General features: G+C 46.0%; 1 protein-coding gene across 1 annotated transcript; it reads left to right on the forward strand.

The window, feature by feature from the left end:
- Nucleotides 1–2,997: 2,997 nt before the first annotated feature.
- LOC122936015 lies at nucleotides 2,998–7,140 on the forward strand. Its single transcript, XM_044292005.1, has 2 exons — nucleotides 2,998–4,366; nucleotides 6,473–7,140. The coding sequence occupies exons 1-2, from the start codon at nucleotides 4,197–4,199 to the stop codon at nucleotides 7,137–7,139; spliced, it is 837 nt and encodes a 278-aa protein (XP_044147940.1). The 5' UTR covers nucleotides 2,998–4,196; the 3' UTR covers nucleotide 7,140.
- Nucleotides 7,141–17,884: the final 10,744 nt, after the last annotated feature.

The raw sequence follows: 17,884 nt of genomic DNA on the forward strand, positions 1-17,884 counted from the left end.
AGGGGTCCACGATTGCGCGTAATAGGCTCATCGCTTTCCAACACATGTCCTAGCCGGGAGGATTTGATAGTGACGAGTGAACAGTCTCAAACAGGCCCGTATGTTATCCGGTCCGTCCGAGTTCAGCCGCTGCAAATACCGGCTCTGTCATTTGTTTTTCGCCTGGATCGTCCGGGCCGAGTTCAATGTTGTATGTCACCTGGATCGTCCAGGCCGAGTTCAATGTTGTATGTTACCTGCATCGCCAAGGCCATGTTGAATGTTGCATGTCACCTGGATCGCCCAGGTTCAGCCGCTGCCGTTACCAGCTATGTCTTTGTCTGTTACCTGGATCGTCCAGGCCGAGTTTAATGTTGTACGTCACCTGGATCGTCCAGGCCGAGTTAAATGTTGTATGTCACCTGTATAGTCCAGGCCGAGTTTAATGTTGTATGTCACCTGGATCGTCCAGGCCGAGTTCAATGTTGTATGTCACCTGGATCGTCCAGGCCGAGTTTAATGTTGTACGTCACCTGGATCGTCCAGGCCATGTTAAATGTTGCATGTCACCTGGATCGCCCAGGTTCAGCCGCTGCCGTTACCAGTTATGTCTTTGTCTGTTACCTGGATCGTCCAGGCCGAGTTCAATGTTGTATGTCACCTGGATCGTCCAGGCCGAGTTAAATGTTGTATGTCACCTGGATCGTCCAGGCCGAGTTAAATGTTGTATGTCACCTGGATCGTCCAGGCCGAGTTAAATGTTGTATGTCACCTGGATCGTCCAGGCCGAGTTAAATGTTGTATGTCACCTGGATCGTCCAGGCCGAGTTTAATGTTGTATGTCACCTGGATCGTCCAGACCATGTTAAATGTTGCATGTCACCTGGATCGCCCAGGTTCAGCCGCTGCCGTAACCAGCTATGTCTTTATTTGTTACCTGGATCGTCCAGGCCGTACTAAATGTGGTATGCCACCTGGATCGCCCAGGTTCAGCCGCTGCAGTTACCAGCTATGTCTTTCTCTGTTACCTGGATCGTCCAGGCCATGTTAAATGATGTATGTCACCGGGACCGCCCAGGTTCAGCTACTGCTGATATCATGCCATGCCATTAATCTTGTCTCTTGGATCACCCAGGACAAGCTAAATGTCTGGGTGACAACTGGACCGTCAGGCCCAGCTGCTGCTGTTACCACGCTATATGTCATGTTAAAGCTGCCACACCCCACTTCAGTCTATCCAGGCTCGGCCTTAAGTTAGGGGGCTCCTGGACGGTCAAGGGGTCTCGTGGTCCTCATCTGATTTCCACGGCTACGTTATTCAGTCTCCTTAATGTTCCCCTCAGATTCCTAGAAGTGTCTTCTGGCCACTATCGTTCCCAAATCAGACAAAGCCTCCACAAGGTAAGAAATGCGCAACAAGGGTAAAGGCGGTTTCAGCAGCGAAACACCTCATAAGACAGTCGTTAGCTCCAAATATGACCAGGAATTACAGAGCTGGGTTGAAAGCGTTCGATAGTTTAGACTTCTCGATACTCAGGGCGGCTGGAATGAAATATCTTACATATTGGCGTTCATAGCTTTCTGTTTCTCCCAACAGAAGCTTTTGTGCCTAGCAGGCCTCTAACACCACTTCATACTTAGTAACCCAGGTCGCTCTTCCAAAAAAATATAAAAAAAAATATAAATAAAATAAAATAAAATACAAAGCAGGCTTCCACCCGCAGACGACCAGTGTCCAGCGAGTTGTTCAGGGAATTGTCTTCTGCACTGGACGGCAACCCTTTTGGGCCCTTTACCAGCGGTAATTCAAGCGGCCATGTTCCTATGGCTTCCTCCGGCTAGGAGAGTTCACTAGCAGCTCTCCGGGACACGGCTGTCTCCGCATAGAACAGCTGTCTTGGCATAATAACTACTACATACTAAGTACCCATTGACCAAGACAAACCAGACGGGGCCGCCCACGGAAATTAAATATTTCCCCACCCAGAATAACTGGTGCCCAGTCCAGATCCTAAATAAATTAATGTCCCTGTTGCAAACAGCACCTCCTGACAGTCCTCTCCTGCCCTTCAAGAACAAGCCACTCTCTTCAACCAATTCACGTCCCATACCCGCTCCCTGACAGCAGGTCTTGGGTACGACTCAAGAGTCATTTCGGGCCATTCATTCCACATCGGGGCAGCATCGTCAGCTTCAAAACACCAGGTCCCCGCTCATGTTATCCGATCAATGGGGCGCTGGAGATCGTCTTGATTCGGCAGGTACGTTCCCAGTCCACACAGGGAGATCTCCCAGGATTTTCAGTTATTGGCGTTATAGTTCATGCGTGTTGGAAAAATACGAATAAATTGGTCTAGTCAACATAGTGTCCTTGACTTTTTGCCCTCTCCAGGCCTACCCACGCCCGTGGCTCCAGGCACAACTCAGCCATATAGTTCAGGTTTGGCATGCCTTACCCACGACCAATACGTGTTCAGCCCTGCCCATAAATACACAGATTCCACAAATACAAATACACAAATTCTGAAAACAGCTTGCTCAAGTGTAAAAGTTTCCAACCTGCTAACAGATCATTCCCCCATCCTTCCACACCAACACTTGAACTATCTGGAGATACTCTGACACAAATTTCAGACTAGTATGGCCTCATGCACACGACCGTTGTGTGCATCCGCGGCCGTTGTTCCGTTTTCCGTCTTTTTTCGCGGACCCATTGACTTTCAATGGGTCCGTGAAAAATTCGGAAAATGCACCGTTTGGCTTCCGCGTCCGTCACCCGTTTTTCCACTCCGTGAAAAAAATATGACCTGTCCTATTTTTTTCACGGATCACGGTTCGCGGACCCATTCAAGTCAATGGGTCCGTGAAAAAACACGGATGCACCTTATAAGCCTTCCGTGTGTCATCCGCGTCCGTTTTTTCTGCGGATTGGTTGCCGGGAAACCTATCTCCAAGTCATTTTGCACAAAAAAAAAAAAAGGAGACAGGAAGTTGAAAGTAGACGATTGGCAAGCCTTGTTTGTGAGGAGATTTACCTCAGACAAGAATTGTCATCAGGAAGTTTGGTGCAAGGTCACTATCAAACCGACAAAATGCCCAAATGGAATGTAGAAAAGTTGATAACTTTAGTACAAGAAAGGCCCGAGCTATGGGACACTCGCTCCTCCGCCTATCAGGACCGCGTACGGAAGGAGATCTCATGGGAGAAAGTGGCCCGTCGCCTCAAGCCACGCGAGTGGGAGAAAGAGGATAACAGAGGTCGTGCAGATCTAGGTACGTGCAAGCAATGTCGCAAAGAGGTTTGGTACTTGTGTAGTCCCTTAAGAAAAAGTAAATTAGTTCAGAGAATTCCCAATCATGTCCCATAGGAGGCCTGGCTTAATTGTGTATTGCAGGGATGCTCAACATGTGGCCCTCCAGCTGTTGTTAAACAACACCTCCCACTAGGCCCTGCTGTACCTGAAGGCCTGCTGGGAGTTGTCATTTTGCAACAGCGGAAGGGACGCAGGGTGAGCATCCCTGCTCGCGTGGTATGTACATGTAGGGGCCCAGCTGTAGGCGAAGCAGGTGAAGCAGCTACATTGTGTCCATGAGCTTGAAAGGCCCTATCCGGGAAGAGGGGGGAGTAGATTAAAATACTTTGTCATGGACCCCTCCACAGTGTCTGCACAGTTAGATATACAGGAACAGTATAGGTAATCTAAAAAAGCTAGAAACAGCATCCTGAGAAAAGAGAGTGTTCATTACTAGCCACTGGACTCGAGTCGGCTTGTAAGGAAGGTGTTGCAAACAAATTACTGTGGTAGGGGGGCCATCTTTGACATTTGTCATTGTGGCCAGTCATTTATCTTTACGCCCCTGGGTATGTTTGTACTACTTTTCTAGTATTATTTTACGCCCCCTTCCTGTTTTAATGTCTGTTCTCACCTTACCTTCTGCCCACCGTTGTAATGTATTCTGTGGCTTTTTTGGGCAAGTTTGAACACATGTGCCATGTTGAACAGTATCTTTAATCTGCTCTCTCTTGGCAGTTACATGAAATAGTCTTTTGAAAAGCCAATATCCCCATATTTTCGCCATTCCTGAAATTGTCTACCATTCTCTTTCACCCACAAGTGGAGATGTGCATATTTTAAATTTGAATCATTCCATAAATTCAACGCGCTTTTCTTTTGAAATAAACAAATTTGAGTAATTCTCAGTTTATTCAACTTTGGATGCTTGTTTTGACAGTGAAAAATGTAAAGGTCCGCTGGAACAGCTGTAGGGACCAGTTCCGGAGGGAGCTAAACGAAAAGGGCCGCAGCGGAGAAGGGACGTCGCGCAAAAGGCCCTACATCTATACTCAGCAGCTGAGCTTCCTTCGTCCGGTGATGGAGTTGAGGCCGTAAGTTTTATTTGTTACCGTCATAAAAACATTTTGATTCAATTCATGTCCGAAAACACCATGCAAACATATATGTGTTATACCTTTAGGCTCGGTCTGCACGACGACATTTGGTGCGCATCAAAAAGTCAACCAACAGATAGGATGCAACAGTTGTGGGGCAACATTTTGATGCCATCATCTTGTGCGACAACTTTTAAAAAGGCAGTTTTTGTTGTTGCACTCTAGCATGCGACATTTGACGACTGCGATGTGTCTTTTGCTCTAAAATCAGTCGACAATGGATTTTAGGCGACAGTGGCGTTGCAATCGCAGCATGTCGCATGTTGCAGTGCGACACCCTTGACTGCCTGTAATGACCGGCGTCACACACAGGGAGGAAAACAGGGAAAGCCCTGGCCAACGGAGAGGGAAAGGTGGTGACCCCTAACTCACCTTGCGGCAGGCACCTGACGTCCCTACACGGGTTCCTCACCCGTGCGGCAATCACGTGGCTAAACCCTGGCTTTCACAGAATTGAGAACTAGATAGTGAACGGGCCAGTGGGATCGCTAGTCCTCACCACTGCACTAAGAGGGAAACACCAGGGAGAGGACAGACAAATACAAACCAACACAAAACACCCAGGTGGACGACCACAGCAGTCCACAAAGGTCCAACAGGGATCCGGAGGGTAACGTTCTGAAACAACCATCCGTGAACGCAGCAACACAGCTCCAGTGGGTCAGGATAGATGTCCAGGCAGGAAGCTCTATCTCTGGCAACCAGAGAAGTGTGAGAGGGGAATATAAGGAGGTTGGGAGTGCTGGACAAGGAACAGCTGAGAGAAGGAGCTACGGATCCCTGAGTGAGCGAAAAGGGTTTTCATTGCTAACCCAGAAAGCTACCATAAGGAAAACAGCCCTATCTTACATAGAGCGCGCAGCCAACCGCTGCGACTTCCTGACCCCGGGTATAACGGAGTCAGGCGTGGTTCTTGACACCCTCGTGACACTGCCATTCTAAAAATTGATGCGCAACATTGGTGCTACAAAATGGCTCGCCACAAATGTCGTCGTGTAGACCTTGCCTTTCTCCAAGTGTGTGATGCAATTTTTGAAGTTGCAGGTTTTCTTCACACATAAGGGGGTTGCCTTTCCACAGGATCGCCAGAGCCACCAATGTATCCCTTACATTTGAGAGAAATCTCCCTTTTTGTTGTGTATTTTGAAAATGATGCCTACTCATTGTTGGTTTTTAGTGTAACCAACTTATTCAAAGTAAGTTACCTACCTCCTCAACTATGGGCATTTTGAGAGGATATGCGGCTATTGGCTTACAGCAAATCGTCTGTCCGATGGCAGTTGGAAAAAATTCACCAGCATACCCCTGATTGGGAAGGTGGACACATTGCTCTTGCGGCACATTTAAATATTTATGCAAAACCGAATGCCTAAATTTGCTGTGTGCATGTTCCTTGACTAGCATCTGACCAGTATAATATCCAAATTTGTATAACTTATATCATGATTTATAACGGATTGTCAGTACACCCTGGAACTCTATCAAGGGGTTCTCTTACCCCATTGTTCTTGGTTTACCAGAAATCAAAGTCCGGCCTGACCCTTGAGCTGGACGAGTAAATGTCGTCAGGCACATCCATACTGGTACACTCTGGCAACGTTAAAAATGCATCCACCAGCATCAGGGGAATATTTTCAGCTATTTGGACATTAGAACATGCTGGTAGTGAAATTTACAACCAGTTAAGGTGGCACATTTCTTCAGTACGGATGGCCGAGAAGGCCAGAATCTCTTCTGTTGGCTAAGGCAAAACCTGCAAGATTCTAATCTGGCTCCCAAACAACACCCCTTTGTTTAGTGGTTTAAACGTACGCTACTGAAACACTGTACATATCATATGTGCCCAAATGAGTAAAGTATGCAAAGTGTCATTTGTTTGAAAATCTCAAATAGATGGTTTATTAGACCTTTTGTGATATATGTTGCATGCACATACATATATTAGCCATATTCATTGTCCAAAAATAGTTTGGGATGTGGGATGTTGGATTGGCAACTTGAAAAATCTTTATTTATTTACATTTGTGTGATTTATATCTACAGAACTGTGGACAATCTGGAGGACAGTGATGAATCAGAGGAGGGCGGTGAAGAAACCCCTGCTGTATTTTCCCCGGATTCAAGCCCCCAACATTCCCCAGTGTTGGAAACCACTGAACCACCCATGGGAACCAGTGGTGGGGAACCTGAAAGGCCTGAAACAAGACCACAGCCCAGGAGGAGGAGGAGGAATGCCCCTCAGTCGTCCTCTGAGCTAGCGAATCGGGAAATGATAGATGCCCGAGTCATCCAGTTCCTAGCTCAGAGGAGGACTGATGGGCATGAAGAAACTATGCTTAGGGGGCTTGCGCCAATGTTGAAGCTCGTTCCCCAAGCGAGCCAGCAACAATGCATGGCCTCTCTTTTGTTGGTCCTTAAAATGTTCTCCCTGCCATACCAGGGAGACATTTTAGGGGATATCAATAATTTATTGAAGAAATACATGGTGGCTACGAATCAGCAGCCACCAACTTTTCAGCAGGCACCGCATCCTTTCCATGGACAGCAATCTGGGGGTCCCACTTTCCAGGGCTCCCAAGAGCAGAACCCTACCCTTGCCCAGTCCTTTAATGTGGGCATGTTTGCTGCTGCTCCCCCTCAACCAGCCCAGGTGCGTCCGGCGTCGTCGTACGCCCCTGGCTCGTTTTCCCGAGACTTATTTGAATTGTAAATTTTAGTTTATTTGGTTTGTGTGCTGCTATTGCTTGCATTATTAAGTGACAAAATTACTCTTTTTGAAATCAAAAAAAGTTTTATTGTTTTTCAGTTAAAATATTTATCCAACAATCAATTGACTTATGTTTTTTCATTTATACAACACAGTGGAACACTTCAACCAGTTTTAGTCACAACAGATATTACCCAAAAAAAGCCCCAAACACACTTCATCTTGCAAGAGAATTTTTTGAATTAAAAATTGGTAAAGAGGTATTAGAAGGTTTGGGGATTCTAAGTTTAAAATCAAAATTCCTTGATGTTAGTCATCGCCCCAAAGAAAAACGGGAAAAAAAATGCAAAGATTAGGAATTTTAAAAATAGAATTCTCCAAACCTCAGCCCGCAAGCCCACGTCAAGGGTCCTCAGTGTCTTGCGAGTCCCTACACTCAACTATACCACAGTAAATATTTGCAAACTATCTACAAAATAAAAAAACACTAATGAGACCAGAAGATTTCAAAAACTGCCACGAATTGCGTCCCTCTGCCATGGCAAGGACCCCTCGGGGCTTGAAAAGTAGTCTGCATAGAGTTCCCGAACTGCAAGTCCAGCAGTCCCAGGTCGCCTATGCAGGGTCCGATCCAAACCCAATTCTGATGACGTCGGAAGGTCTTCCATGTCACCAGAAGAGGAAGCCTCATGAATCCTGGTGAAGTTGTGTAGAACAACACAAGCTTGAATCACCAGGGTAGCATTATCCGGATTCATCTGTATGGATGACAAAAACACCCTCCACTTGCTGGAGAGTATCCCGAAAGCGCACTCCACATACCGACGGGCACGAGTCAACCGGTAGTTGAAGATACGCCTCCTGACATCCAAACCACGCTTTGGGAAGGGCCGCATAACATGGGTAGTTAATGCAAACCCTTCATCCGCCACGATGACAAATGGAGCCGGCGGACCAGCAGATCCGGGCAGTCTTCTGGCCTCAGGCAGGGCAAGCTGGTTGGCACGAAGCCGCTCACCCATTCTAGAAGCACTAAAGATGCGAGCATCAGCAGTGCTTCCATAGGCCCCGATATCTACCATTATAAACCGGTAGTTACTGTCAGCAACAGCCATCAGTACTACCGAACAAAACTGTTTATAATTGAAGAATCGGGACCCTGAGTGAGGCGGCTTCTTCACACGGATGTGCTTGCCATCCATTGCCCCGATGCAGTTTGGAAACTGCGCAGAAATTTGGAAGCCCTCAGCAATCCGAAACCAATCGTCCGCCTTGGGCTGCGGCATCATCGTCTCTCGGAGTTGCTGCCAGATGACTTGACAAGTGTGACGGACTATCCGAGATATCGTCGAGGTTCCGAGGAGAAACTCAAAATGCAGGGATGCAAATGAGTTACCAGTAGCAAGGAATCTGTAGGCAAATGGAAAAGAAAGTTAAAATTCGACACAAAAACAAAGTGCACAGCAGATGCAGGAATCACATTTAATCTTTTAGATCCAAATAATTTTCAAAAAACAAGGGCAATGGAGTCCAACCTATGGCACGGACGCCAGAGGCAGCACTCTAGGGCCTGTCTTTGGCCACACGCTCACCCTTAAATCTCAATTGAAAAACCCAAATCAAATAACTTTGCATTTGCATACCATTCATCAGCAGAGGCCACACTAAGAACGGGACATACAGCACTGAATGTAGACAGTCTATTATAGTTGTGATGAATAATACATGGAATCAAAACGAATTCTGAAAGTCGAATATGTGGTAAGTTGTGGGTTAAATTTGGGGATCACATTGTTAACTAAACAGCTCCATCACACTACCTAATGGCCTTTGGTGAATAAGCCAAACCCCTTTAAACCCGTAGTAAAGGGCTAAGAGCCAAACAATACCAGCTATTGGGATGAGGCCAGTATTAACACAAGTGCACAACTGTGTTTGGAGCCTTGGAAATTATGACATTTTCATGCCACTTCAGAAGTATGTTAACATTGCACACAATTAGTATGGTACCTGAAAAACCCTTGAGTTTCATTGAACCAAAACTCACTCAAAATAACGTCCTGCACGGTATTTAGGCGACAAACTGGGGGATGCATGCAAAAAGGGCTCCTGACTGAGGGCACCAACTCTTCAAGCCAATATAATAATACACAGCACTCGACAGTAGTTTGAAACCAAAAAGAGAGTTATTCACTCATACAGGCAGGTTACTGCCTGCTGGAACCTGGCTGACTGACGAAATAAATCAACTTTATACACAAACTACTGTCCAGTGCATTGGATTATTGCATTGTCTCTTAAACGTTACCTGAACACAGGTTGCAAACTTGCAGAAAGGTGGAATACTGAAAGTCAATTTAGAATGTCATATGACAGTGATTACCTGGATTTTAAAGCACAAATTAAATTTAGCAATCAGACAAATTAAGCTTACTTTAAGCAAACAGTAGCACATGTCTAGCAGCAGCCATTTTCTGGCACATGTTCCTCCAGATACAAGCACGGCACATTACTGGGGTTACTTTACAAGTACTATACTGCTTACCTCAACGTGACGATGAGCCTTTCCTCAGGTGAAATGCTGCGCCTCATAGTGGTGTCCATAAAGGTAAGGACAGTACGTAGAGACGACAGCAAGCGATCAAAGGTACCCACTGACATCCGACAGAAGGCAAAGAACTTCTCAGGATGCAGCCGCAGATCTTTGTAGAGGGTATGGAAGTGTCCTTTCCGGTAACGTTGTGAAACAATCGGATGGACCCAAAATCGTCGCCTTCTACGCGGTTCCTCCTCCAACAAAGGAGTGCGCTGTCCCCAACGCCGAGAAACCAGCCAATGCAGCACGACCTCTTCCTCTGAATCCGACATGGTGATACAGCAAAGAGTAGCAGCCAAAATAACCTCTGTACTCTGGAAAGACTACAGAAAATGGCCACAAAACCAAACTCAGGTGCCCTTGATTTATACCAGTTTCTAGGGTGGAGTTAGTAAAAATTCATTTTTTTCAACAGACCATGATTTTGTACGGTCCGCAAAAAAAACGGACACGGAGACACACGGAAGCACAACGGATGAAAAAACGGACACGGATCACGGAACAACGGAGGCCCGTTTTGCGGACCTTAAAAAAAAACGGTCGTGTGCATGAGGCCTATTTCACATGTTTTCACTGATGGTTTGTGTGGCGGTAAAGACCTTCACTGAGAGCAGGGGATGTTCGGTACTGCTCCAGATAAAAGTTAGCTGTTGGGGCAAAAATATGGCCAGTTCAGCCCTGGTAGAGGGTGAAATCTGCTTGGAAACTTCATGACAGAATTGGAAAATCTGCAGCATGTCTTCAAAACTGCCACATTTTTTTTATTATACTGCATGTAAATGATGGGGTCCTAAAAATCCCATTCACATGTACTCTACTGTGTTGGTACAGAAAATCTACAAAGAATCTGCCATGTTTGATCAGGGTGTTTGGGTGACATGTTGTTTCATTTTAGGCAAAAGGTCCACAGTTTTAGAATCAGAAGAGGTTTTTCAATGCACCGCCTTGCGTTGTGGTAACATTCATACTCATATACCTGCCCCTGCCTGTCCCTGCCGCCTAAGGTGCCTGATGGCAACAAAAACTTACAAGATGGTGGGCAGCGTGATCTCCTGCTGCTCTCCCCGCTCCATGGACCGGAATGAGGGAGGAGAGCAGCGGCGGAGATTCAAACTTGCCGCACTCCCCCACATGCCGCATGGGGACCAATCGCAGGCGATCCTGAGAGGTGACGTGATCGCCACCTCACAGGATCGAAGGACGGTGATTGGTGGTGTATAATCACACCACCGATCACAGTCCTTTCCGGGTTATCGGGTCATCAAAGACCCGAATAACCCGGAAACGCAGAAAACCGCAGGTCTGAATTGACCTGCGCTTTTCTGCGATCGCCGACATCAGGGGGTCACAAGACCCCCCTGGGCATTGGTACAGAGTGCCTGCTGAATGATTTCGGCAGGCATTTGGTTCTGATCACCGCAGGCGGCGCTGCGGTGATCAAAAATTCTCAGGATGTACCGGTACACCCTATGTCCTGAAGAGGTTAAAGGGGTTATCCGGGGGCCTATCCTCAGGATAGGTTATCAATATCAGATTGTCGGAGGTCCGATAACCAGGAACCCCACCAATCAGCTGTCAAAAGAGGCCAGATACTCTGTGAGTCACCGTATATTGGCCACATAGCCTAGCCGTAGCTCAATTCAATTCAATAGGGCTGAGCTGCAATACCAAGTACATTGCTGTGCTTGATAAGCACCCAGGAGGCCACTACACTCACCAGAGCTCTGGTGAGCACCGCAGCTTCTCAAAACAGTTGATTGGTGGGGGTTCTGCCTTTAAGGGGGTTATTTTTTATGATAATTTCTGAAGTTTGTTTTTCTTCAGTTACGGCTGGAATAATTTTTGTCCAATTTAAGTTGGACAACTTTGTCCAACTTTACACCCTACCCTTTTGTCTAGAAATGCTACTTCACTTTAATTATGCACTCACTTTCCAAAAGTGGTGGGTGTAGGGTAAAAGATGAAAAAGGCACAAATTTTTGCTCAAAAATAATGTGCACCAACTTTTTTATGACACTTTTAAGTCAATATTCTGGCACAAACTAAATAAGTATAAGTTACCCCCTATCACTTCTGTCTTTTGTGATGTTACTCCACTTGCATCCAGAACAAATCTTTCTCCTTCAGGCCACAGACCCCTTGATAAAGGTCGTCATCCGACCGAAATGTTGGGACTCTCTCATGGCCTTTTAAGTCAATTGTAAATTCTGGATGAAAAGCAGGTAAGTACTGCCCTCACTGTATTGCCTCACTATATAGCACCCGATAACGCGTGTTCAGCTCATTCGGATAGCTGAGCATAGGAAGGGAAAGACAGTGTAGGGAGTGTAATTGAATATTATTTCTGTATAAAAACATTTTTAGAGACCCAAAAGTCCTTGTAAGGACTATTGTGTGTGACAGCAGCAATATATGTTTGTAGCGCAACCTGCGCTAAATTGCTCAGTGTTAGGGAGAGCTGTGCATAGGAAGGGACAGAGAGTGTAGGGAGTATAATAAGATTTTTATACAAAAAACTTGTCAGAGACCCAAAAGTCCTTTTAAGGACTATTGTGTGTGAGACAGCAGCAATATATATTTTTAGCGCATCCTGGGCAAAATACCGTGTAATAGGCCGCCGCGGACAGTTAAATTATTCACGCCACATCTCCTGTGTAAAGTGTGCGCATTCCTAAAATATCAGTGACATCCAGTGCACTTTTTCCGTAGACGTCCGCTGCGGACATTTAAATTATCTGCTGTGTAACGTGTGTGCTTCAAAATTTTTTATGTGACATAAAATTAAATTTTTAATAGACGGTGTCCGCTTCTGACAGTGACCTTACCAGGCCCACATCTGCTATGTGACGTGTGCGCTTCCCAAAAATTTCGGTGACATAAAATTTTCTTTTTCAGTAGGTGGTGTCCACTTCTGACAGCGACCTCACCAGGCCCACATCTGCTATGTAACGTGTGCGCTTTAAAATGTGTTTTGTAACATAAAATTGTATTTTTCAATAGACTATGTACGCTTCTGACAGTGAACTGACCAGGCCCACATCTGCTGTGTAATGTGTGTGCTTCTAAAAATTTTCTGTGACATAATTTAATTTTTCAATAGACGTGTCCGCTTCTGACAGTGACCTGACCAGGCCCACATCTGCTGTGTAACATGTGCGCTTCTAAAAATTTTCTGTGACATAAAATTTAATTTTTCAATAGACGGTGTCCTCTTCTGACAGTCAGGAATTGTTAATTTGCTCGCCCCCCGCTTGCCTTCCTTGGATGTGCTAGCCGTTTCTCAGGCTCCCTCTCTGGAATCGAACACTGATTCCCCGTTACCCGTGGTCACCATGTTAGGCGCATAAAAGAACATCGAAAGTTGATAGTGCAGACTTCCAAATGGATCATCGATATCACGGGGATGTGCGATCAGGCAGAAGGTATCTAGAGTTAACAAAGGGGCAGCAGGCCCTCGCCCATAATGTTTGCGATGGTCAGCTCACCTGCAGGCCCTCAAACATTATTTTTTCGATGATCAGCTAAGCAGCAGGCACTCTCCCATAAGAGTCTGGTCAACACAATCCTCATCGTTGGGGGTCATGTAACTAGTTAGCACGGAGGAGTCTCATTGGTTGTCGGAATTAACAAGAAAAATTGCTCCACCAACTCAGATCGGCCATGTACCACCACCCACAGAATCGAGAAAGAACTATCAATCTGTCAATCCTTTCAGTGTCCGGGCCAGGTGAGGTTTGCCGTGTTGAGTCAAATTAAGCTGCAGGCTCCACTCCAGCTCACCAGCAGGCCATCAATCATAATTTTTCAAGGGTGTATGATGCCCTCATTTATGTGTAATAAAGGGTGTATTGGAGTGCCGGTTCCTTGTAATTTTTGGCAGCCCTTTCACTTAGTGCACACGTTTTACGAGTGTAGGAGTCCCACTATCTGAACAATTGTACCACAATGTGAATGAGGCCCTCCTTTATGCGATATACAGGTTGTATCTGAGTACCTCTTCCTTGTAATTTTTGGCAGCACTTGCACTTTATATACAAGTAAAAATACAGGAAAGAATGTTTCCTAACAATTTTTCCTCTAAAATCGATTTTATCTCCAGTTTTGTGCATATTATTGTCAGTCTATTACAGTGGCATACAAATCGGACAACATCGTTCCCAGAAGCGACCTGGGAGTCCAAGATGCATCCAGACATCCTCCCTATGCAGTTCCCCAACAATTTCTGACCTTTTCCTATGAACCAGGCACCCTCCCCTCTTCAGAGCAGGGGGTGCCTGGTTTAATGCAACCATACGCAGGATGCCACATCATGCTGCGGCCATAAGCAGGAATATTTTATACCACCTGATGCCAGATGCAGAAGATCACTTGCTGAGCCATATCTGAGGAACCTTTGGACAGCTAAGTACACAATGTATATCAGCTTGTGAATGTTCCAGGGAGCCCTGACTGGGTCCCTTGATATAATAACACCATTTTTGGAATGGTCCCTTGAGGACTTGGCGGATGCCAATGAAACGCGTTGGAGCAATTGTGTTGATTCTATTTAGGAGTCCCTTCTTCTTGTCTCTCTTTCTGTATTACTTGATGAAACTAGGCAGTCACTGTTATTTTGGAAGAGGGATTTCAAGGGTCATTTGGAGTGTCTATTGGGTAGGTACAGGGACACATAGGGCTAGCGACCCAGTATCCCTGTCTCTTCAATATCTATTATTTTCTACCCTCTGTCACCTTTATATGACATTTACTGTATGGTAGCTAGTTGTCGCATCTACCAGGCTTTAGGCTACATGCTTTTTGGATAAAAAAAAAGAATTGATTTATGGGCCCACACCTTTTAATCTAGCTTTAATTAAATGTTAAGTTTTTATTGCGGTTACCCATTTGTGTGAATTGTTATCACGGGAAAGGCAGCCTAATATAAAGTCAGCCATGTGTGCCAGAGTCCCAACAGACAAGACTTTGCTGTCCTCATCAGGAAGATGACTCTCAATCTCCTCATCCTCTTCCTCCTCTTCTATCCATCCATGCTGAATAGATGGAATAAAATTTCCATGGGTACTACCCTCTGTAGTGTAGGCAACCATCTCCTCCTCATCATCCAATTTGCGCTGAGAAGACGAGCCAAGAGTGGTCTGGCTATCACCCTGTGTACTGTCTTTCCCCATTTCCACCTCTTCCACATGCAAAGCGTCCACCTTAATTGTGAGCAGCAAGCGTTTGAGTAGACACAGAAGTGGGATTGTTACGCTTATAATAGCGTTATAGCCGCTCACCATCTGTGTTGATTCCTCAAAGTTTTGTAAAACCTCACAGAGGTCAGACATCAATGCCCACTCGTCGATTGTGAAGAGTAGAAGCTGACTGGAAAGGCGATGACCATGTTGCAGCTGGTATTCCACTACTGCCCTCTGCTGCTCACAAAGCCTGGCCAACATGTGGAACGTGACTTGCGACTTCACCAGTAGCTCAAACAAATTGAGGTAGGTTTTGAGAAACCGCTGAACCACAAGGATTAACACGTGGGCTAGGCATGGTATCTGTGTGAGCTTGCCGAGCTCCAAAGCCATCACCAAGTTACGGCCATTATCAGACACAACCATGCCTGGTTCCACATTGAGTGGCGAGAGACACGCTCAGTCTGGTCCCTAACCCCCTGCCACAGCTCTATGGCAGTGTGCTGTTTGTCACCTAAGCAGATCAATTTAAGCGTGGCCTGTTGCCGCTTCCCCACTGCAGTGCTACACTGCTTCCAGCTACTGACTGATGTTGCAATATGATAATTCAGAGGTGGAAGTGTAGAGGAGGTGGAGGAGGAGAAGGGGGGGTTGCAGCCACTAACATAGGTGGTGGCGGAAACCCTGATGGAAGTAGGGCCCGCAATCTTTGGCGTCGGTAGCACCTGTGCCATCCCAGGGTACGACTCGCTCCCAGCCTCCACAACAATCACCCAGTGTGCCCTCAGGCCAAATGTAGAGTCCCTGGCCAAAAGCACTTGTCCATGTTTCAGTCGTTAACTGGACCTTCCCAATAACTGCGTTGGTCAGGGCACTGGTGATATTACGGGACACATGCTGGTGTAAGGCTGGGACTGCACACCGTGAAAAATATTGGTGGCTGGGGACAGAGTACCATGGGACAGCAGCCGCCATTAGGCGGCAGAAATGAATAATGATATGCACTATGGTACTGCACTATGGTACTGGTGGTCCTGCCTACTTCTTTTGTCCCTGCCTAATTATGATGCCCGCCTTCTATCACTTTGGATCCACCTGCAACATGGGACCACTTTTAAAAATTTTTCCCAGATCACTTTTAGTTCCCAGTTTGCCCTTGATTCATGAGCATAAGAAGTTTGATCATTAAAGTAGCTACCGCTTTACACGATTCTAATTAATGTAATTGAATCTGTTGTGCACAATTATTAGGCACAAAAATAATGTGGAAGCAAGAACTAAAATACAACAAAATGGTGACAATGATTGATATGGATGGACCTTGGAAACAAATATCCACAGAATTCCCTTACTTTTTTTCACTTGATATATTAGGGCTCTTTCACACTTGCGTTCTTTTCTTCCGGCATAGAATCCTGATCAGTTTTATCCTAATGCATTCTAAATGGAGAGAAATCCGTTCAGGATGCATCAGGATGTCTTCAGTTCCGGAACGGAACGTTTTTTTTGGCCGGAGAAAATTCCGCAGCATGCTGCGCTTTTTGCTCCGGCCAAAAATCCTGAAGACTTGCCGCAAGGCCGGATCCGGAATTAATGCCCATTGAAAGGCATTGATCCGGATCCGGCCTTAAGCTAAACGTCGTTTCGGCGCATTGCCGGATCCGACGTTTAGCTTTTTCTGAATGGTTACCATGGCTGCCGGGACGCTAAAGTCCTGGCAGCCATGGTAAAGTGTAGTGGGGAGCGGGGGAGCAGTATACTTACAGTCCGTGCGGCTCCCGGGGCGCTCCAGAGTGACGTCAGGGCGCCCAAGCGGATCCGTCTTTAAATGCTTTCAGTACACTTGCGTTTTTCCGGATCTGGCGTGTATTTCCGGCAAGTGGAGTACACGCCGGATCCGGACAACGCAAGTGTGAAAGAGGCCTTAGTTCTAATATACAGGGTGGATCACAAAAAAGTAGCCCGCCTCCAACTATAGTATGACCAGATGAACGAGTAAGTGGATTTTTTTTTTTTTTATTACCCACAAGTCACAAAATATTCTGAAAGTGGTCCCCATTCACGTCTATGCATCTGTCATAGGTTAAGGGAAAGGGAAAACACCAAATACACACCACAATGAATAGACAACAATCTAGGCCTCAAAAGCTAAGGAAGAGGGATGGTGACCTCCTAGTAATCCCTAGGCCTTTCCCTATCTCCTGCCAGTATGAGCAAATCCTGATGGTGGAAATACTCATACACCGGATACCTAAAGCCCTGCAAAAACTGACTGAGCCCTAGGATAGGTAGCAGGGGATGAGACAGCTGGTTCCTTCCAGAATGAAGGAACCTGCGTCTCCCTGAGGCCTAGACACAACACACACCAGATAATAAGAAACAGCGAAGGCAACAAGTACTTAGCTTAGAGATGTATGGAGAAGCAGGAGATCCAAGACAAACCAGTACTAGCAACTCCAAGCAGAAACTATCAACCGCATGGTCAGCAGTGTGAGGTGGACATAAATAGAGCCTCATCACTGATAACGAGCAGAACCCGAGGAGAGGTGAGATCCTGCCAAACAACAACATACATAAAGGAAAACAGAGAGAATTGTCAGATAGCCTCACGTGCAGCAAGTCTATCCGATCTTCTCACCTCTCTCACAGGAGGGACCATGACAGCATCATTAGGCACCCCAGATTATGTTGGCTAATACTGCTTTCAGCTTTTCAACAGTGATGCTGCAGAAGAAAAAATGTCCTGCTTTTTCCAACAAGATGGGGCAACATGCTACACCTCATGGAACTCACTAGCACGGGTTCATGAACTGTTTACAGAGAAGCCAACTGTGAGCAGGGGGTTATGGCCACCATGTCCCCCAAACTTGTCCACATGACTTGTCCACATGCGATCTTTATCTGTGGGGAAATTTAAAACAGAAAGTGTATGCTAACAAAAAAAAAAAATTTGACTTACTCATTCATCTTGGCAT

Source organism: Bufo gargarizans, chromosome 4 (genome assembly GCF_014858855.1).
Source record: "Bufo gargarizans isolate SCDJY-AF-19 chromosome 4, ASM1485885v1, whole genome shotgun sequence".
Classification (NCBI taxonomy): Eukaryota; Metazoa; Chordata; class Amphibia; order Anura; family Bufonidae; genus Bufo; species Bufo gargarizans.

Excerpts from the sequence above, each read along its gene's own strand:
- LOC122936015 (XM_044292005.1), top strand. The coding sequence starts at position 4,197 with ATGCTTGTTTTGACAGTGAAAAATGTAAAGGTCCGCTGGAACAGCTGT. Across the intron at positions 4,367-6,472 it reads CCGGTGATGGAGTTGAGGCC|AACTGTGGACAATCTGGAGG; the intron begins GTAAGTTTTATT and ends TTATATCTACAG.